Genomic DNA, 13,883 nt, shown 5'->3' with positions numbered 1-13,883 from the left:
TTCGACCCCTGAATTTCATCTATATTTAGTGAATCATATAATATATCAATCCACTAAACATACGTCATATAATTTAAGGCTATACATAGCTTGATTATAATTTTTTTCTTCTCTGTGTCTTGACTGTTAAAATACTCTACCACAATAAATTGTGTGTTAAATAGGGTAATCATTCTTCTGACTATCTCACTAAGAGATTTTCTAGTTAGGACTGACTCTTTTGTTTTTGCCAAAGTCATGACCGCAAGAAATTTTAACTACTAATTTCTAAAAGTTTAATGAATCCTTATTTATTGAGATCAAGTATTCCTATTTTGTTTCTCATAGCCGATGTTTAATCGTCTGTGAGATCTTCTCTATTTTTGAAATTCAGTACATCAAGGTTAAACACTACCCCTTATGTATGTATTGGTTTAAAAACAACCTTCTCATAGGGTTTTTGCTGTGAAGAGATTTGATTCCTCCTTGGTTGTGTTCCTGCTAGGTATGATTCTCCACCGGTTTGGAAGTTTGTTTGGGTTTTTTTTCCATATTTGAATCATAGGATCCTACACTTTCCCTATGGGGTTCTTGTAAAGGTATTCTATTAATCACTACAACAAAAATGACTTTTCGCAGCGTGCAAATTCTCTTTCCGCGGAACACATTGCACGCTGTACAACTGCAAGCTGTTGAAAGTTCAAAACTATCCGCGGTGTACATTTACACGCTGTTAATACTATTATATGCGGCATGCATAATACAATTATCCGCAGCGTGCAATGTACGCCGTTAATAATAAATGCAACATCTAAAATTAGCGACGGTTTTTGACAAAACCGTTGATAATTAGCGATGGTTCAAAAACCTGTCGCTAATTTTAGTGACAGGTAACAAATCCTTGCTAATTTAGCGACAATTCAAAATTCCGTCGCTATGTTTTTTGTTAAAAAAAAATACTTTTATAATTTAATAAATTTTTTAAAAAAACTTACAATATGACTATGCTAACAATACTTATAAAATAATTACTTTCATAATTTAATAATTTTTTTAAAAGAACTTACAATCTGACTATGCTAAGAGAGAAAAAATTTAAGTGTTGTGAAGTGGTGTGGAGGAAAATGGATAAAAAATGCGGATATTTATATACAATTTGCGACAGTTTTTTGTATAACATCGTTATTAGCGATGGTTTTTTATTAAACCATCGCTCTTAGCGATGGTTGTTTATTAAACCGTTGCTATTAACGAAGGTTATCAACAACCTTCGCTATGAGCGACAGTTGGTAATATGGCTATTAGCGACGGTTGCGTTAAACCGTCGCTAATGTAAAATTAACGACGGTTTTTACTGTTTAAGTAAAACAGTCGCTAATTTAAAAATTGCGACCAGTTTTATTAAAACCGTCGCTAAATAGTTGGGCGCCATTTTTCGCAGCGTGCAATATACATGCCGTGAATAATAATATTGACGGCGTGAGATTTATGTACGCCGTTAATGTCTGGACAAGATTGTTTTTTTAAAAAATGATTTACTATTTACATCCCACATAAACATGCATGCATGTTAATAATACTATTAACGGCGTGACTTTATTGTGCGCTGCGAAAATTGCATAGGTTATTAACATCTCACATATAACTGCACGCTGTCGTTTATATAATTTATTAAAAGCACACATAAATGCATGCTGTCGATATTACTATCTTCAATGTACTTTTAATACACGCCGTTATTTTGTCAAGTGGAACAATATTAACAGCACACATATGAGTGCACACACAGTTAAAAGTAATATGCGCAGCATGCTTTTAATGCACGTTGTTGATGACGTGCTGCGTAAAACCATTTTTCTTGTAGTGAATGTTAGAATTTTCACATCTAGTTATGTTCATCTTCAGATCTACGATATTAAAGTTTGCAAAAAGACTCTACAAGGTCTTGAAGACCATCTAAACTAATCTTTTCTATAGTTGTCATCATATTGGTTATTTTCTGAGACAATTTTTATAAGTTGATCATTTTTTTGTCATCAATTAGAGGTTTTTCTACTACTTTGACCTTTCTCCTCTGATGTAATGAAAGTTCTACTAAAAGATAGTGGTAACCTTATTTTCTAGATCTTTTTTACTAGAACTTGATTGTTGTTCTAAAATTCAGATTATTGTTTGAATATTACGTTCCAAGAATTTCATCTTGTTTCAAAGGATTTCTTCAATTTTTCGTGGTACATATATAGCCAATTGCCATAGTTTTGTACCGTTTTTGGATTTATCTAATATCTCCCGAGAGTTTAGAGTAATCCGAGAATATTTCTAGGAATTTATTACTTTGAATATTAAATTTACCTTAGGATTCTGATATGTTCATCATTGCTCCCGATGTCTAATCTTGATTAGATCTTCTTTATCTCAAATATTCTAAAGTATTGGAATAAGATCTGTAAATGATTATTCTTGAACGTATGTACGGATCCATAATTTGAGAAAATCTCCTCCTCTAACATTTGGTTACACAGTAATAATACTATCGTATGATTAAAATATTTTATCTCAGATGACATTTCTGACTCAGAATAAAATCAAGGATGTTTTTGATCACTTCTGTCAAAATCGGAGAGTGCGAACTAAGTTTTAATATCCCAGGGATTGAATCCTAACTTGAAACCTGGATTGGATTTTTTCCCAATTTACTCAAAACGACACCCATTGATAATTCATGCGATTATGGAGACTTGTAATTCATATTGTCTTTTAAAAAAAAAATTTGTTGTAATTAAGCTTACGTCGAATCTCATGATAACGTGATTATTATCCTACTGGCGGCCCAAATTGTAAAAGGCCCAATAATGTTAAGGACTTTCTAACATAATTGGGCTCAAAGTTATTGGGCTAAAGAATAAATAGCCTTATCCGTATTGTCTTAGCCCACATTTTTTACATGAAAAATTAAGCATAGCGAGTGCAACTCCTTTCCGAATCCCAGCCGTGGATTTATACCAAAAGAAAAAGGGAAGATCTCAGCCGTACATGCTAGGGTTTCAATCCAGTCCCCTCCGTTTAAGTGACCCCTACCAGCATCGGAGCTCCCTCTTCGCCTCGGAGTCCCTTAATCCGCCAGAAAGGTGAAAATGGTGCAGCGGCTCACCTACAGGAAGCGCCACAGCTATGCTACCAAGTCCAATCAACACCGCGTCGTGAAAACCCCAGGTAATTTTGAAACCTTGAGCTAGAAGGAGTGATTTCGTAGTAATTTGATGGATTCGATCTTTTTTTAATTTTTGCATTTTTTGGTCGATTGCATGCTTTGTTGATGGATTGTTTGTGATTTGTGTGAATACAGGTGGGAAGCTAGTGTACCAGACTACTAAGAAGAGGGCTAGTGGCCCTAAATGCCCTGTTACAGGAAAAAGAATCCAAGGGGTAGTTCTCTTTTTTTTTTCCAGCTAATCTCTGTGTCTCAATGTGTCTTTAGTTAAATGAATTGATTGTTTTGTTCCATGTGATGTGAGCTTCATTTTTCTGGGGTTTAGATTTCTTAAATGTTTCTTTGAGGAAAAAAGATCAACTTTCTAAGATTTTTATGAATTCTTATGCATGTTGTATCAGCCGGAAGATTGAATAGCCTTTTGCGTGGGCTGTGATTGTTTAACAAGTCTTGACGGTGTTTGTTGAAAGTGTTGGTGGATGCAGTGAATGATGAACAAATTTCATTATGCATGGTGTACTCTTATATGCTTATTTCTCAAGGTTTGGGGAATGTGGAAAATGGGAATAGAAAATTTCTTCCTCACAGTATTCATTGGTGAAATATTTGGCATCATAATTATATAGAAGTAACTAAGAAAATGTAACTGAAATGAACACTTAATGCTATTCAGGATTACTCAGTTTATACTTGAATTTCAATGACATTCGAGTACACCTAGACCATAGTTATTAGAAGTGGACCTATGTGCAAAGGGAGGCACATTTGAAGCGAGGCATCCTTTTGAGCAAGGTTGTAAATGGCGGGAGGCGGTGGCAGGGCGGTCGGTGACATCATGCACATTTAAAATTAGTTGACTTTGACTAGGTTTTTAAATGTTGTTGACTACAACTTAAAAATGTTTGACCGCCTCGCCTCGCCTCGCCTCGCCCGCTTCCACCCGCCTTGACTGCCTGCCCACACCCGCCTCATGTGTAGGCGGTGCGGTCGAGGGCCAGGCTTAAAACATCTGCCTCGACCGCCATTTAGAACACCCGGGGTCAAGGGCCACGCCTAAAACACCAGCCTCACGCCTAAAACACCCGCTTTGACCGTAATTTAGAACACTGCTTATGAGCAACATGTTAGTAAATATTGAACACACACAACCTGTAATTAGTGTATACACGACGACGGATGACTATTTTCTTGCATTTCATCTTGACTTTCCTATCCTAAAATTTAAGATGAAGTTAAAAAGTATCTCTAGCTTTTAATGCACACATATGTTGGGACTTTCCGGTTAATGGATTCTCTTCATCAAAAAGCTGAGCTCTGGGGCACATGAACTGAACCTTGTTGAGTTTTGAGCTTAGGTAAGTGCTATTAGGGCTTTTAATGACTATGACACGTGCTATACATGGACTATGATAGTGTAGTAGTGAATGCACTCATGTTTATGTTGGTGACAATAAGCCTATTGGCATGTGATATTTTCAGAGAAACTTGATTGTGAAGAATCCTTGACATTTATGCTGTGAATCTTTTGGTGAAGGTAAACTGTGAACTCTGAAGTTGCTTTTTCTAGTAGTTTCAAGTAAACAATATTGTATTTTGTGTTGTGAGGCTGTGGTGGTTAGCATTGTCTTGTGAGGCTGTTATGTGTATCTGGAAAATTAGTTGCCATCACCATTGAGTTTTCATGTTATAAATCCTAAGCTTTGGTCCTTCGCTTTCCCGTTCTTAAATTTACTGACCAGCAAGTTCTCTACTATTTGTCATATGGCAGATTCCTCATTTAAGACCTGCAGAGTACAAGAGGTCTAGATTATCTCGAAACCGGAGGACTGTGAACCGTCCATATGGTGGCGTGTTGTCTGGTAGTGCTGTCCGGGAAAGGTTCATTAGAAAGTTTTATGAATTCAGGTTTGTTTTCAATGTTTGTTTCTGATAAATACTAACATCAATCCTCTATGCATTGATATAGGATCATTAGAGCTTTCTTGGTGGAAGAACAAAAGATCGTGAAGAAAGTTTTGAAGATACAAAAAGCCAAGGACAAGCTTGCTTCTAAAAGCTGAGGTGCCAGCCAGATTCTGAACTAGTTTTGTATTACAATCGCCCTAGGAATCATGGAATTGTATTTGTGAGGCTTGAAAGCATAACTAATTTTCTGTATTTTCTTTGAATTCTCGAAGAGTGACTATTTTTTTTTTCAGTTTGTCGAAAATTCAAGAAGATTTTGTGGTTTTCCCTATTGCACATTAACACAGTTGATTTCTTCGATGTAATTCTAGTATTGAGCCTTTATCAGCTATGAGTGGTTTGCTAATTTTCGTTAGAGTTTGATTCTTTGATGGATGAATTTACTGCACGTTTCTTTCATTTTGGAATTGTTTGCAGGGTCCAGCTCACGAAAAATTAATGATCTTGAATGCAATCAGAATGTCTGTATTTCCCCAACTGTAGCACTTGCTGGTGTAATAATTGGCATACAGTTCAATGGTGGCAAGAAGAATCCAACATCAAATTTGCCAGATCTATTCCTTCTCCATGGCCAATGGCCAATATTTCTTCATTTTTCCTCCGGGAAATCCATCGAGAAGCCATAGCACGGTTCAAGTGATGTATGTATTAAAATTAGCGATCTCTGAATCAAAATTCAAGTTGACATATCTAACAAGTAGAAGCATCGTCAATGGCGTTTTTCGAGGCAACAGAGAGAGTTTTCTCATATGAAGAAAATCCATTCTGAACATAAACATCTCTCAAGGTAATAGAAGAGTACCAAAATTGGTTCAATACAGCAAACACATACTGCGGTGTGGCATATCTGTATCAGTATGATTGTAACAATTCCTTGATATTGTATCCTTGGAGCTACAAGAATCCAGAAAAGTAAATCTCAGTCGAATGCAACTAAACATGATTATTCATTTAGATGAAGCAAGTAGATAATAAGGTAAATATTGTCGAAACGAGGAATCACCTGAAGAAAGGTGAGAAACAAGATGACCCCAGAATTCCAAAAGGCGTGGATTGTGATTGGTGTGAGAAGGTTGCGTGTTTGAGCGTACGAGAATCCCAGAGCGGTTCCTAGATAATCATAATATACAAGGGGCTTAATCCAAATTCAACTGTAATTGAAGAATGTAACACTGAAGAGTTATTTATATCCAGCTCCACTCAGCCTTGTTCATCCAAAGCTGCCTTTACCTTGTTTTACACGCCATGTCGTCAATCGAGGCGCTTCCCACAAAGAATTAACACACTATATGACTTGCCAAATGAGAATTTTTCGCCGAAAGATTTGGATCAATTCAGGAAAAAGTAATAATTAAATTCACATCATGTGTGGAGTTTGGATTATTGCTTGATGATAGGGATGATGAATATATACCAAGAACAAAGAGCTGAGGAAATTCTCCAGGAGTTAGATGCGCAAGTGCAAATACCGAAGCACTAATAAGAACAGCAAGGGGCGTCGGCACCCTGTAGGAAAGGAAGGACAGGTAAAAACCAACGAGCAAATAGAGTGCAGCTCAAGTCTTTGAACTGCCACGAGCAAATTTTGACCTAGAGGCAGTCCAATTTAAGTAAAATTTAAGAGTGTTGAGACGTTAGGAACCATACCACTTGGTCAAAGACACCATAAAGAACCCTCTAAAGACCGTCTCCTCAAGAATGGGAGCGAGTATGCCAGTAATACCCACCAAGCAGGCAGTGCTACATTGAAAATATAGAATGATCAGTTGCACTTCTCATTATGCTCAAAATAATATCATGGTTAAGGAGTAAAAACAATGGCCAAATCACAACAGGGCTTTTGAAAACATGGTCATAAGAAGATCGGAACATTTTTCAGACAAATACCTGATGGTCGAAGATCCAATCAATGGAAGCAAGCGGATGAGAGCATCAGTCTATATCAAAGTAGAGTAGTATTAAATATTGCACATAAAATGATACGAAAGGAAGAGAATAGTTTGTAAAACAACTAAAACAAAACGAGTTCCACTCTTAAGTCAATAATAAATTGAGGATTAACTAGTTAATTAAAGATGGGTAACAACTTGGTTCGACGAAGAGATTAAAAAAAGCCCTTATTTAGTGACAGCAGTTAAGGTTGAACCATTGCTGACAATTGAACTGTTTAGAGTTTAAAGATTAGCCTATATTGATAAAAAAAAAAAGTACAGAAAAGCACCTAAAAGCTACTACTTTTCTTTCTTATTATGTGCAGCATGTCGGCATAAGACAAGAGCATAGTGTGCTTATATGCTGACCTCTCTTGGAGGAGTCTCACCACTGAAAAAAGATACTGCAACTCCCGTCAAGGCTATAGTGGCTATGGCGCCACCAAGACCAATCCCAGCCCATAACAACCAACCTTTCTTAAGATTGAACGGTTCTTTCAAATCTGAAACATAAAATAGTCATATCTTAACTCACATATTTTGATATCCATTCTAAGTAATATACTCTAATGATTGTCCAATTCCCAACAAAAGAGTCAAATAAATACTCATGCATGTCTAAACTCTTAACATTCAATTTAAGTAATTGATTGCAGAGACATTTCCGCGCAAATTATCCTGAAGTCGTTGAAATTTAGCAACAGAGAGGGATCACTATAATAAACAATATATGTCGTGTTCATTACCATAACGATATATTTCATCCGGGAGGGGAGAGTATGACTTAGTAAGGCTAAATAGAACTCCAAGAACTACAGCAGTTGCGATGCTACAATAGATAAAGAGGGAAAAGTCAGAATCAATGTGGACGGTAAATCGCGGTACATAAATAATGAATAACCAAAAACCCAAACAAATAAAGCTAGAGTATAAACATACGCTTGATCCACAAACAAAATTTCTGCCTTCTCATCCAAACTTAACTCTTCAATTTTGATTCCTGAAAATGGTATTGCGACTGCCTCAATGAGTCCTGTCAAAACAAAACTGTCTGAGGAATATTTAGTCTGCCGAGCCAAAATAGTCTCATTTTGCATGTAATCTTAAAACATTCTCAAACTCAACATATTTCCATAAATTAAGGAGTCCTCTCATTTGAACAAGCACTAACTAAGATTACTCATTAGCGACACCAAGAAATATCAGGATTGTGAACAGTACTACTTGTGGTAAAATGATAATACTCTAGGCGTATTAGCCAGTAATGCACCTCAATCCACATGCAAGGGAGGTGAGAGATATTGTTTGCCAGTTCCATGGTACATCCCATTGTTTCAATATTTGCCAGTTCAATCCACTCTCCTGTGAAAACACAACAAACCCACCATAACAACTGACTGATTCGATCAAAATTATAAAGAACAGATAAAGGATATCCAGTTGTGGAGAATGGCAATAAAAACAGTCAGTATTAAAACAGAGTAATTACGGATAAAAGCCAGTGTTCTCGACCTAAACAGAAAAATAAGAGTGGCTAGTGCCGTGTTCATGGAATTCTACTCACTAAAGGAGACACGATGCCTCCAGCCACAACAGTGCACAACTCACATCTCAAGCCATTGTTACAACTTACAAAACAGATGAATCACAGAATTCAAGGGTGGAGGATTCCAACCTTGGTTTGCTGTGTTTGAGATATTAAATCTCTATATTATTGTTAATATACCAGTATAGCATGAAACATAGTACAAAAAAGAAGCACATGCTTTCATTCCAATATACAATCCTCATTTATCACACAATAAAAAAAATGGCGACCACGATCCTCATCACAAATCATTCTAAGCCCTTTGCTTCCACAATTAAACTATCCATAAAGATAAATCACACCGCAATTTTCCAGTATATTGGCATAAAGAATAAAGCTCACTTTTTTCAAAGGCTTTTCATCGCTAACATTCTTGAAACATGATACAGCAAAAAGCCCTCTTGTGGGGGGAACCCGGAGCCTAAAATCAGGAGCTAGCGGAGAAAAAGGGAGCTCCCGATAAATCTGAAGATGGGTATTGATTCGTGAACAAAGTTTTGGCGAAACAGAAAGACTGGACGCCGAGGAATGAGCCAGTAATGTGCATAACGTGGCAGCCATTCCTGAAACTCGGAGTTGTTGATAAATCCTGATAGAAAGAAAGATAAGGCAGCAAGAATCTTGGAATATGTTTGGGGGATTTGAAGAAGACAAGAGAAGTGAAGAAGTTAGGCTAAGGGCATCACCATCATCACATGTTCATGTTTTCAAGGAAGTTAAAAGTAGACGGGCTATCATATTAACACCTCGCAACTTTTAAAATATAAAAACCAGCCAACGATTGTTTCTGGAATAATTTCCTAAACAAATTTCTGATCCAATCTCTGACATAATCTAAAATAAAATTATAAATTTAATTTAGTTAACTATTTTTTTTAAAAAAAATGACATCGGGCTTGTGAAAATAAATATCTCATTTGAAAAAATTAAGGGTGTCAAAATACGACACGACCCGTCAACCCGACACGACTCAACACGGAAAAAATCAGGTTTGGGTTGGGGTTTTTCGGGTTCGGATTGGGTTCAGGTTGGGTGGATTCGGGTTAGTGCCATGTTAGGCGGGTTTCGGGTTGGGTTGGGTTGGGTCGCGGGTTGACCGCGAACTTTTTTTTTTGAAAATATTACCTATATTTTTATATATTGTATGTTTGAACAAAATTTATTGTATATTTATATGATAAATTTTCATCGTTTAATATTTATTTTGTATATTTTTATTTTTTTAACAATTTTTTATTCGATTTAGTAAATATATTTTTAATTTTCTATGATTAAACTTTCAAATTTAAATCGAAAATATTGTTATTATGTGTTTAAATTAAAATATTATTATTATTTTTTATTTTTTTGAATTTTTTTCATTAATTTTTTGAAAAAATTTTAAAAAAATCAATAAAATCCGGGTTAGGTGGGTTAGACGGGTTGAGTCGGGTTATATGGGTTCGTGTTCGGGTTGGGGGTTTTCGGGTTGCTTCGGGTTCGGGTTGGGTTCGGGTTGAAAAAAAATAAAAAAAATTCGCGGGTTGACCCGAAACCCGACACAACCCACCCGATTGACACCCCTAGAAAAAATAATAATTTTTTATGTTAAAAATATTTTTTTTAATTGAAAATAAATACCAATCGATCAATCTTACATATATAATTAACACTAGTTAATTTGCACACGCGCATCGTGTGTGCACAATCTTTTTTATCATTATCGATAGACTAAAGTGAAATTTGACAAATTAGGGAGGGATTAAATTGATATTTGAATGATTGAAATAAAAAAATAAAAATAAAAGTATGTGTTGAAATTTAAAAAAAAACGAAAAACAAAGTGTAATATTAGTATCATATAAGGGTAAAATTGAAAAAAAATTGGTGTCCTATTTAGATAGTTATTATCATGTCTTCACACTTAATAATATAGTATAGATGAGATTTTTTCACAGAAACACTTACTCAAAAAAATAATGCCACGTAATTGCGAGAGGACGGCGTAAATATTAAATATTTTTGTGTAAAAATGTAGATTGTATTAAAATTAATAGCTTTAAAAGTGATATTTTATAATAATTTTTTATGTTACAAGTATTACACTTACATAAAAATTCAAAATAAGATGAAGATAAAAAATTATTTTATCCAGATGTCATAATTATATATGACAAAAACTTATGTGAGACGGTCTCACGGGTCGTATTTTGTGAGGTAGATTTCTTATTTGGATCATCCATGAAAATGTATTATTTTTTATGCTAAGAGTATTAATTTTTATTTTGAATATCGGTTGAGTTGACCCGTCTCACAGAAAAAGATTCGTGAAAGACCTACTCATTATATATTAGATACAAATTCACTAAAATAAGTTTTTATAAATAGTGTCTTTTGACTTTCCACATTCTTGAGTTAATTGAAAACTTTCGGTTCTTTATATTCTTGAGTTAATTGGAAGATTAATTGAGTTAATTAATCTTCCATGACTCTTGGTGTGCATTTTAGAACTTATGAATAGTGTTCATGTCCTCATTCAATATGCATAAAAAATTGAATTTCATATTGTTAGCTTTCCATTTGGTCTCCGTTAAATTTCAGTGATTGAATGTACATTTTCGGTTCGCCGGTGTAGTTACTTTGTGCTAAGTTGCTGCAAGGTTTTGCCGTTGTATCCTGGGAAACAGTCGTCCGTCGAGATCCTCGAAGCACCGTCGGAGGGGACAAATCTGTTTTAAGCAAACTGTACTTTCGTATAGGACTTGGTTTGATTACTGTTTTATTGTTGTTATTTTATACACGATATTCATACTTTCAATAGTATGCTCATTTTCGTATACTATTTTTGATTGTCAACTACGGAGACCTCAACTAGGCCTGCCCAAAGGATGAATTCCCTCTGCCGAACATGGATATACTTACTCATCGATAGTGGTTCGAAAACTTTTCATTTATAAATTTCTATATTGAGTATAATCAGATAAAGATGACTCCTGAAGATGCCGCTATATTTGTATCTTTACGAGATTGCTTTCGTTCCCTACTTCTATATTTTTGTTATTAGCAATTTGGCTAACAAATATATCTCATACAATTTATTCTAAACGACTTCAACTTATCTTTTCTAATGTTCGGGGTCCTGTACATAGTATTTCCACAAATGGTTTTAGATATTGTGTTAATTTTATCAATGCAGTAGTCGTTACACTTGAATATTTTTCATCGAAAAAATCATATGTATTCCGAATTTTCGATCAGTTTAAAAATCAGGTTGTGCTGCAATGTAATCATAAGATAAATTGGGGTGGGTGATGTCATCCATAAGTTCCTTTTGTATTGATCATCGTAAGTCTTGTTCGTACACCTCTCAACAAAATGGTGTCGTGGAACCTAAACATAGGCATATTGTAGATATAGGTCTTTCCCTCCTTACCCACGCTCATAAACCACTTGATTTTCGAGATGATGCCTTCTCACGATTGTTTTTCTGATCAAATTTTATGAATGTTCATTTTCTTTCATGTTTAGTCAAAGCACATTATCTGCTCTGGTAAGTGCAACTTTTGCACTTAAATTACCCAAAGAATTGGCATGAAAGTGTGGGATTACCAAGCCGATTACATGTTTTTGCTTGTTGTTTATGTCACTACAGGAATCAAGCATGGGTTCATAACTTGTGACTACTGAGGAATAAACTAAATTTTGAAATGGAAGAATTAAGGGCCGAACAAGAAAATAGAGGAAGCGCAAAAAAAAAAATTGATGAACAGTAGCATGCGCGCAAAAACCGGCACCCCTGTGTGCACAACGCCCAGAAAATAGAAGCATGCATGCAGCCGCACGAGATCCTGCGCAGGCGAAAAAGGCAGAATTTGACGGGCTTTTCTTGGGCTTTCGCAACCATTCACGCACTTATGATAATTTAAACCCTATCCACAAAAAAAGAAAGGAGGATCCGCAGTCACGCACAAAAATTCAGAAAACGGGAAAAAAAGCTAGAACAAAGAATGAAGACGAAGAGCGCATCTGCCGGGGATGGAGTCGAAATTTTGATTCGATTCTTCTTTCGTTATTCTTACTTAATTTTAGTCTATTAGTGATGTCGGAAAACGTGAATTTGTTTTATCTTTTTTCCGCTATGAACTAATTTCTTTAATCTTGAGGACGATGTAGGTTGGTCGAATCTTTATTTATGAATTGATATCATGTATATGCGAATTTCTGCTTGTTTTATTTATATTTTCCGGATGTTATTCTTTTCAATTACTTGATCAGTAATTGAATCGTCATATTTATTTGAGATCTATCACTCGGAAGAGGGGATTTTGAATAAAACCATAGGAAAATACATCGTGGCTGTTTATAGAGCTCCGAAGGCCGATAACTCCAACGAATCCATTAACAATTATTGTGTAATTGAAATTGTTTATTGTTTGATTTTTTTATAAGGATATTGAAATTGACTCTAGATAATTGATTCATACACACCACTTGTGAAAGAGAGTAGAAATAGTTGAGAATTTTTGGGTAGTAAATGGGCTAAAATTATAAATATTGATGTCGATGATAATTTAATATAGTGAAGACCAAGTGAAATCGTACCTCTATATTCTTATTTTCATCGATTTAAAAACGTTTGCGCGCTTTTAAATTTTAGTTCATAATTAACAACAAATATTCTAGTGAATTTTCTAAATAAAATTTGATTATTTTAATTGTGTTAATTAATATATTATTAAATTTCACTCCCAGTGTGATCGACATTCTACTGAGTGCTAAAACCTGACACCGTACACTTGCGGGTAACAAATATTGCAACAAGTTTTTGGCACTGTTGCCGGGGATTAACCTAATTAATTTTAATATTAATTTCTCTACCAATTAATCTAGAAATTAATTTAGATTTTTTTATTATTTATTTATTAACTAATCTAGTTCTCCTCTGTTGCAGTTTATGCGAAATACTCAGAACCTCGACTCGTTATTTTTGACCCAGAAATTGAAAAGACCGCAAGAGACTTGAAAAAAGCATGAAGAGAAGATGTAAAATCAATGGTTGAATACAGAGAATGAAAACCCACTCCTTCTGTGGTGCCTATCAGAGACCATTTCAAACCAGTGATGCTTATGAGACACCATTTCAAACCAGTGATCAACGCCCACTACTCTGGCATAGCTCGCGGAACGATAAATGCTAATAATTTCGAGCTAAAGCCAGCACTGATTAACA

General features: G+C 35.2%; 2 protein-coding genes across 2 annotated transcripts; one reads left to right on the top strand and one right to left on the bottom strand.

Moving 5' to 3' along the window:
- Nucleotides 1–3,017: 3,017 nt before the first annotated feature.
- Nucleotides 3,018–5,482, top strand: LOC140819449 (large ribosomal subunit protein eL34). Its single transcript, XM_073179544.1, has 4 exons — nucleotides 3,018–3,192; nucleotides 3,326–3,405; nucleotides 4,959–5,068; nucleotides 5,157–5,482. Exons 1-4 carry the CDS (start codon nucleotides 3,114–3,116, stop codon nucleotides 5,248–5,250), a joined length of 363 nt encoding a protein of 120 aa, XP_073035645.1. The 5' UTR covers nucleotides 3,018–3,113; the 3' UTR covers nucleotides 5,251–5,482.
- Nucleotides 5,483–5,893: 411 nt separating this feature from the next.
- LOC140819448 (uncharacterized) lies at nucleotides 5,894–9,407 on the bottom strand. The gene is made up of 10 exons (XM_073179542.1): nucleotides 9,017–9,407; nucleotides 8,357–8,448; nucleotides 8,026–8,133; nucleotides 7,833–7,915; nucleotides 7,456–7,589; nucleotides 7,043–7,092; nucleotides 6,803–6,895; nucleotides 6,570–6,661; nucleotides 6,159–6,265; nucleotides 5,894–6,049 (listed from the first exon to the last, which is right to left on the bottom strand). Exons 1-10 carry the CDS (start codon nucleotides 9,233–9,235, stop codon nucleotides 6,008–6,010), a joined length of 1,020 nt encoding a protein of 339 aa, XP_073035643.1. The 5' UTR covers nucleotides 9,236–9,407; the 3' UTR covers nucleotides 5,894–6,007.
- Between the last annotated feature and the right edge of the window lie 4,476 nt (nucleotides 9,408–13,883).

Source organism: Primulina eburnea, chromosome 18 (genome assembly GCF_022965805.1).
Source record: "Primulina eburnea isolate SZY01 chromosome 18, ASM2296580v1, whole genome shotgun sequence".
Lineage (NCBI taxonomy): Eukaryota > Viridiplantae > Streptophyta > Magnoliopsida > Lamiales > Gesneriaceae > Primulina > Primulina eburnea.
This window is presented reverse-complemented; position numbering and strand designations above follow the sequence as displayed.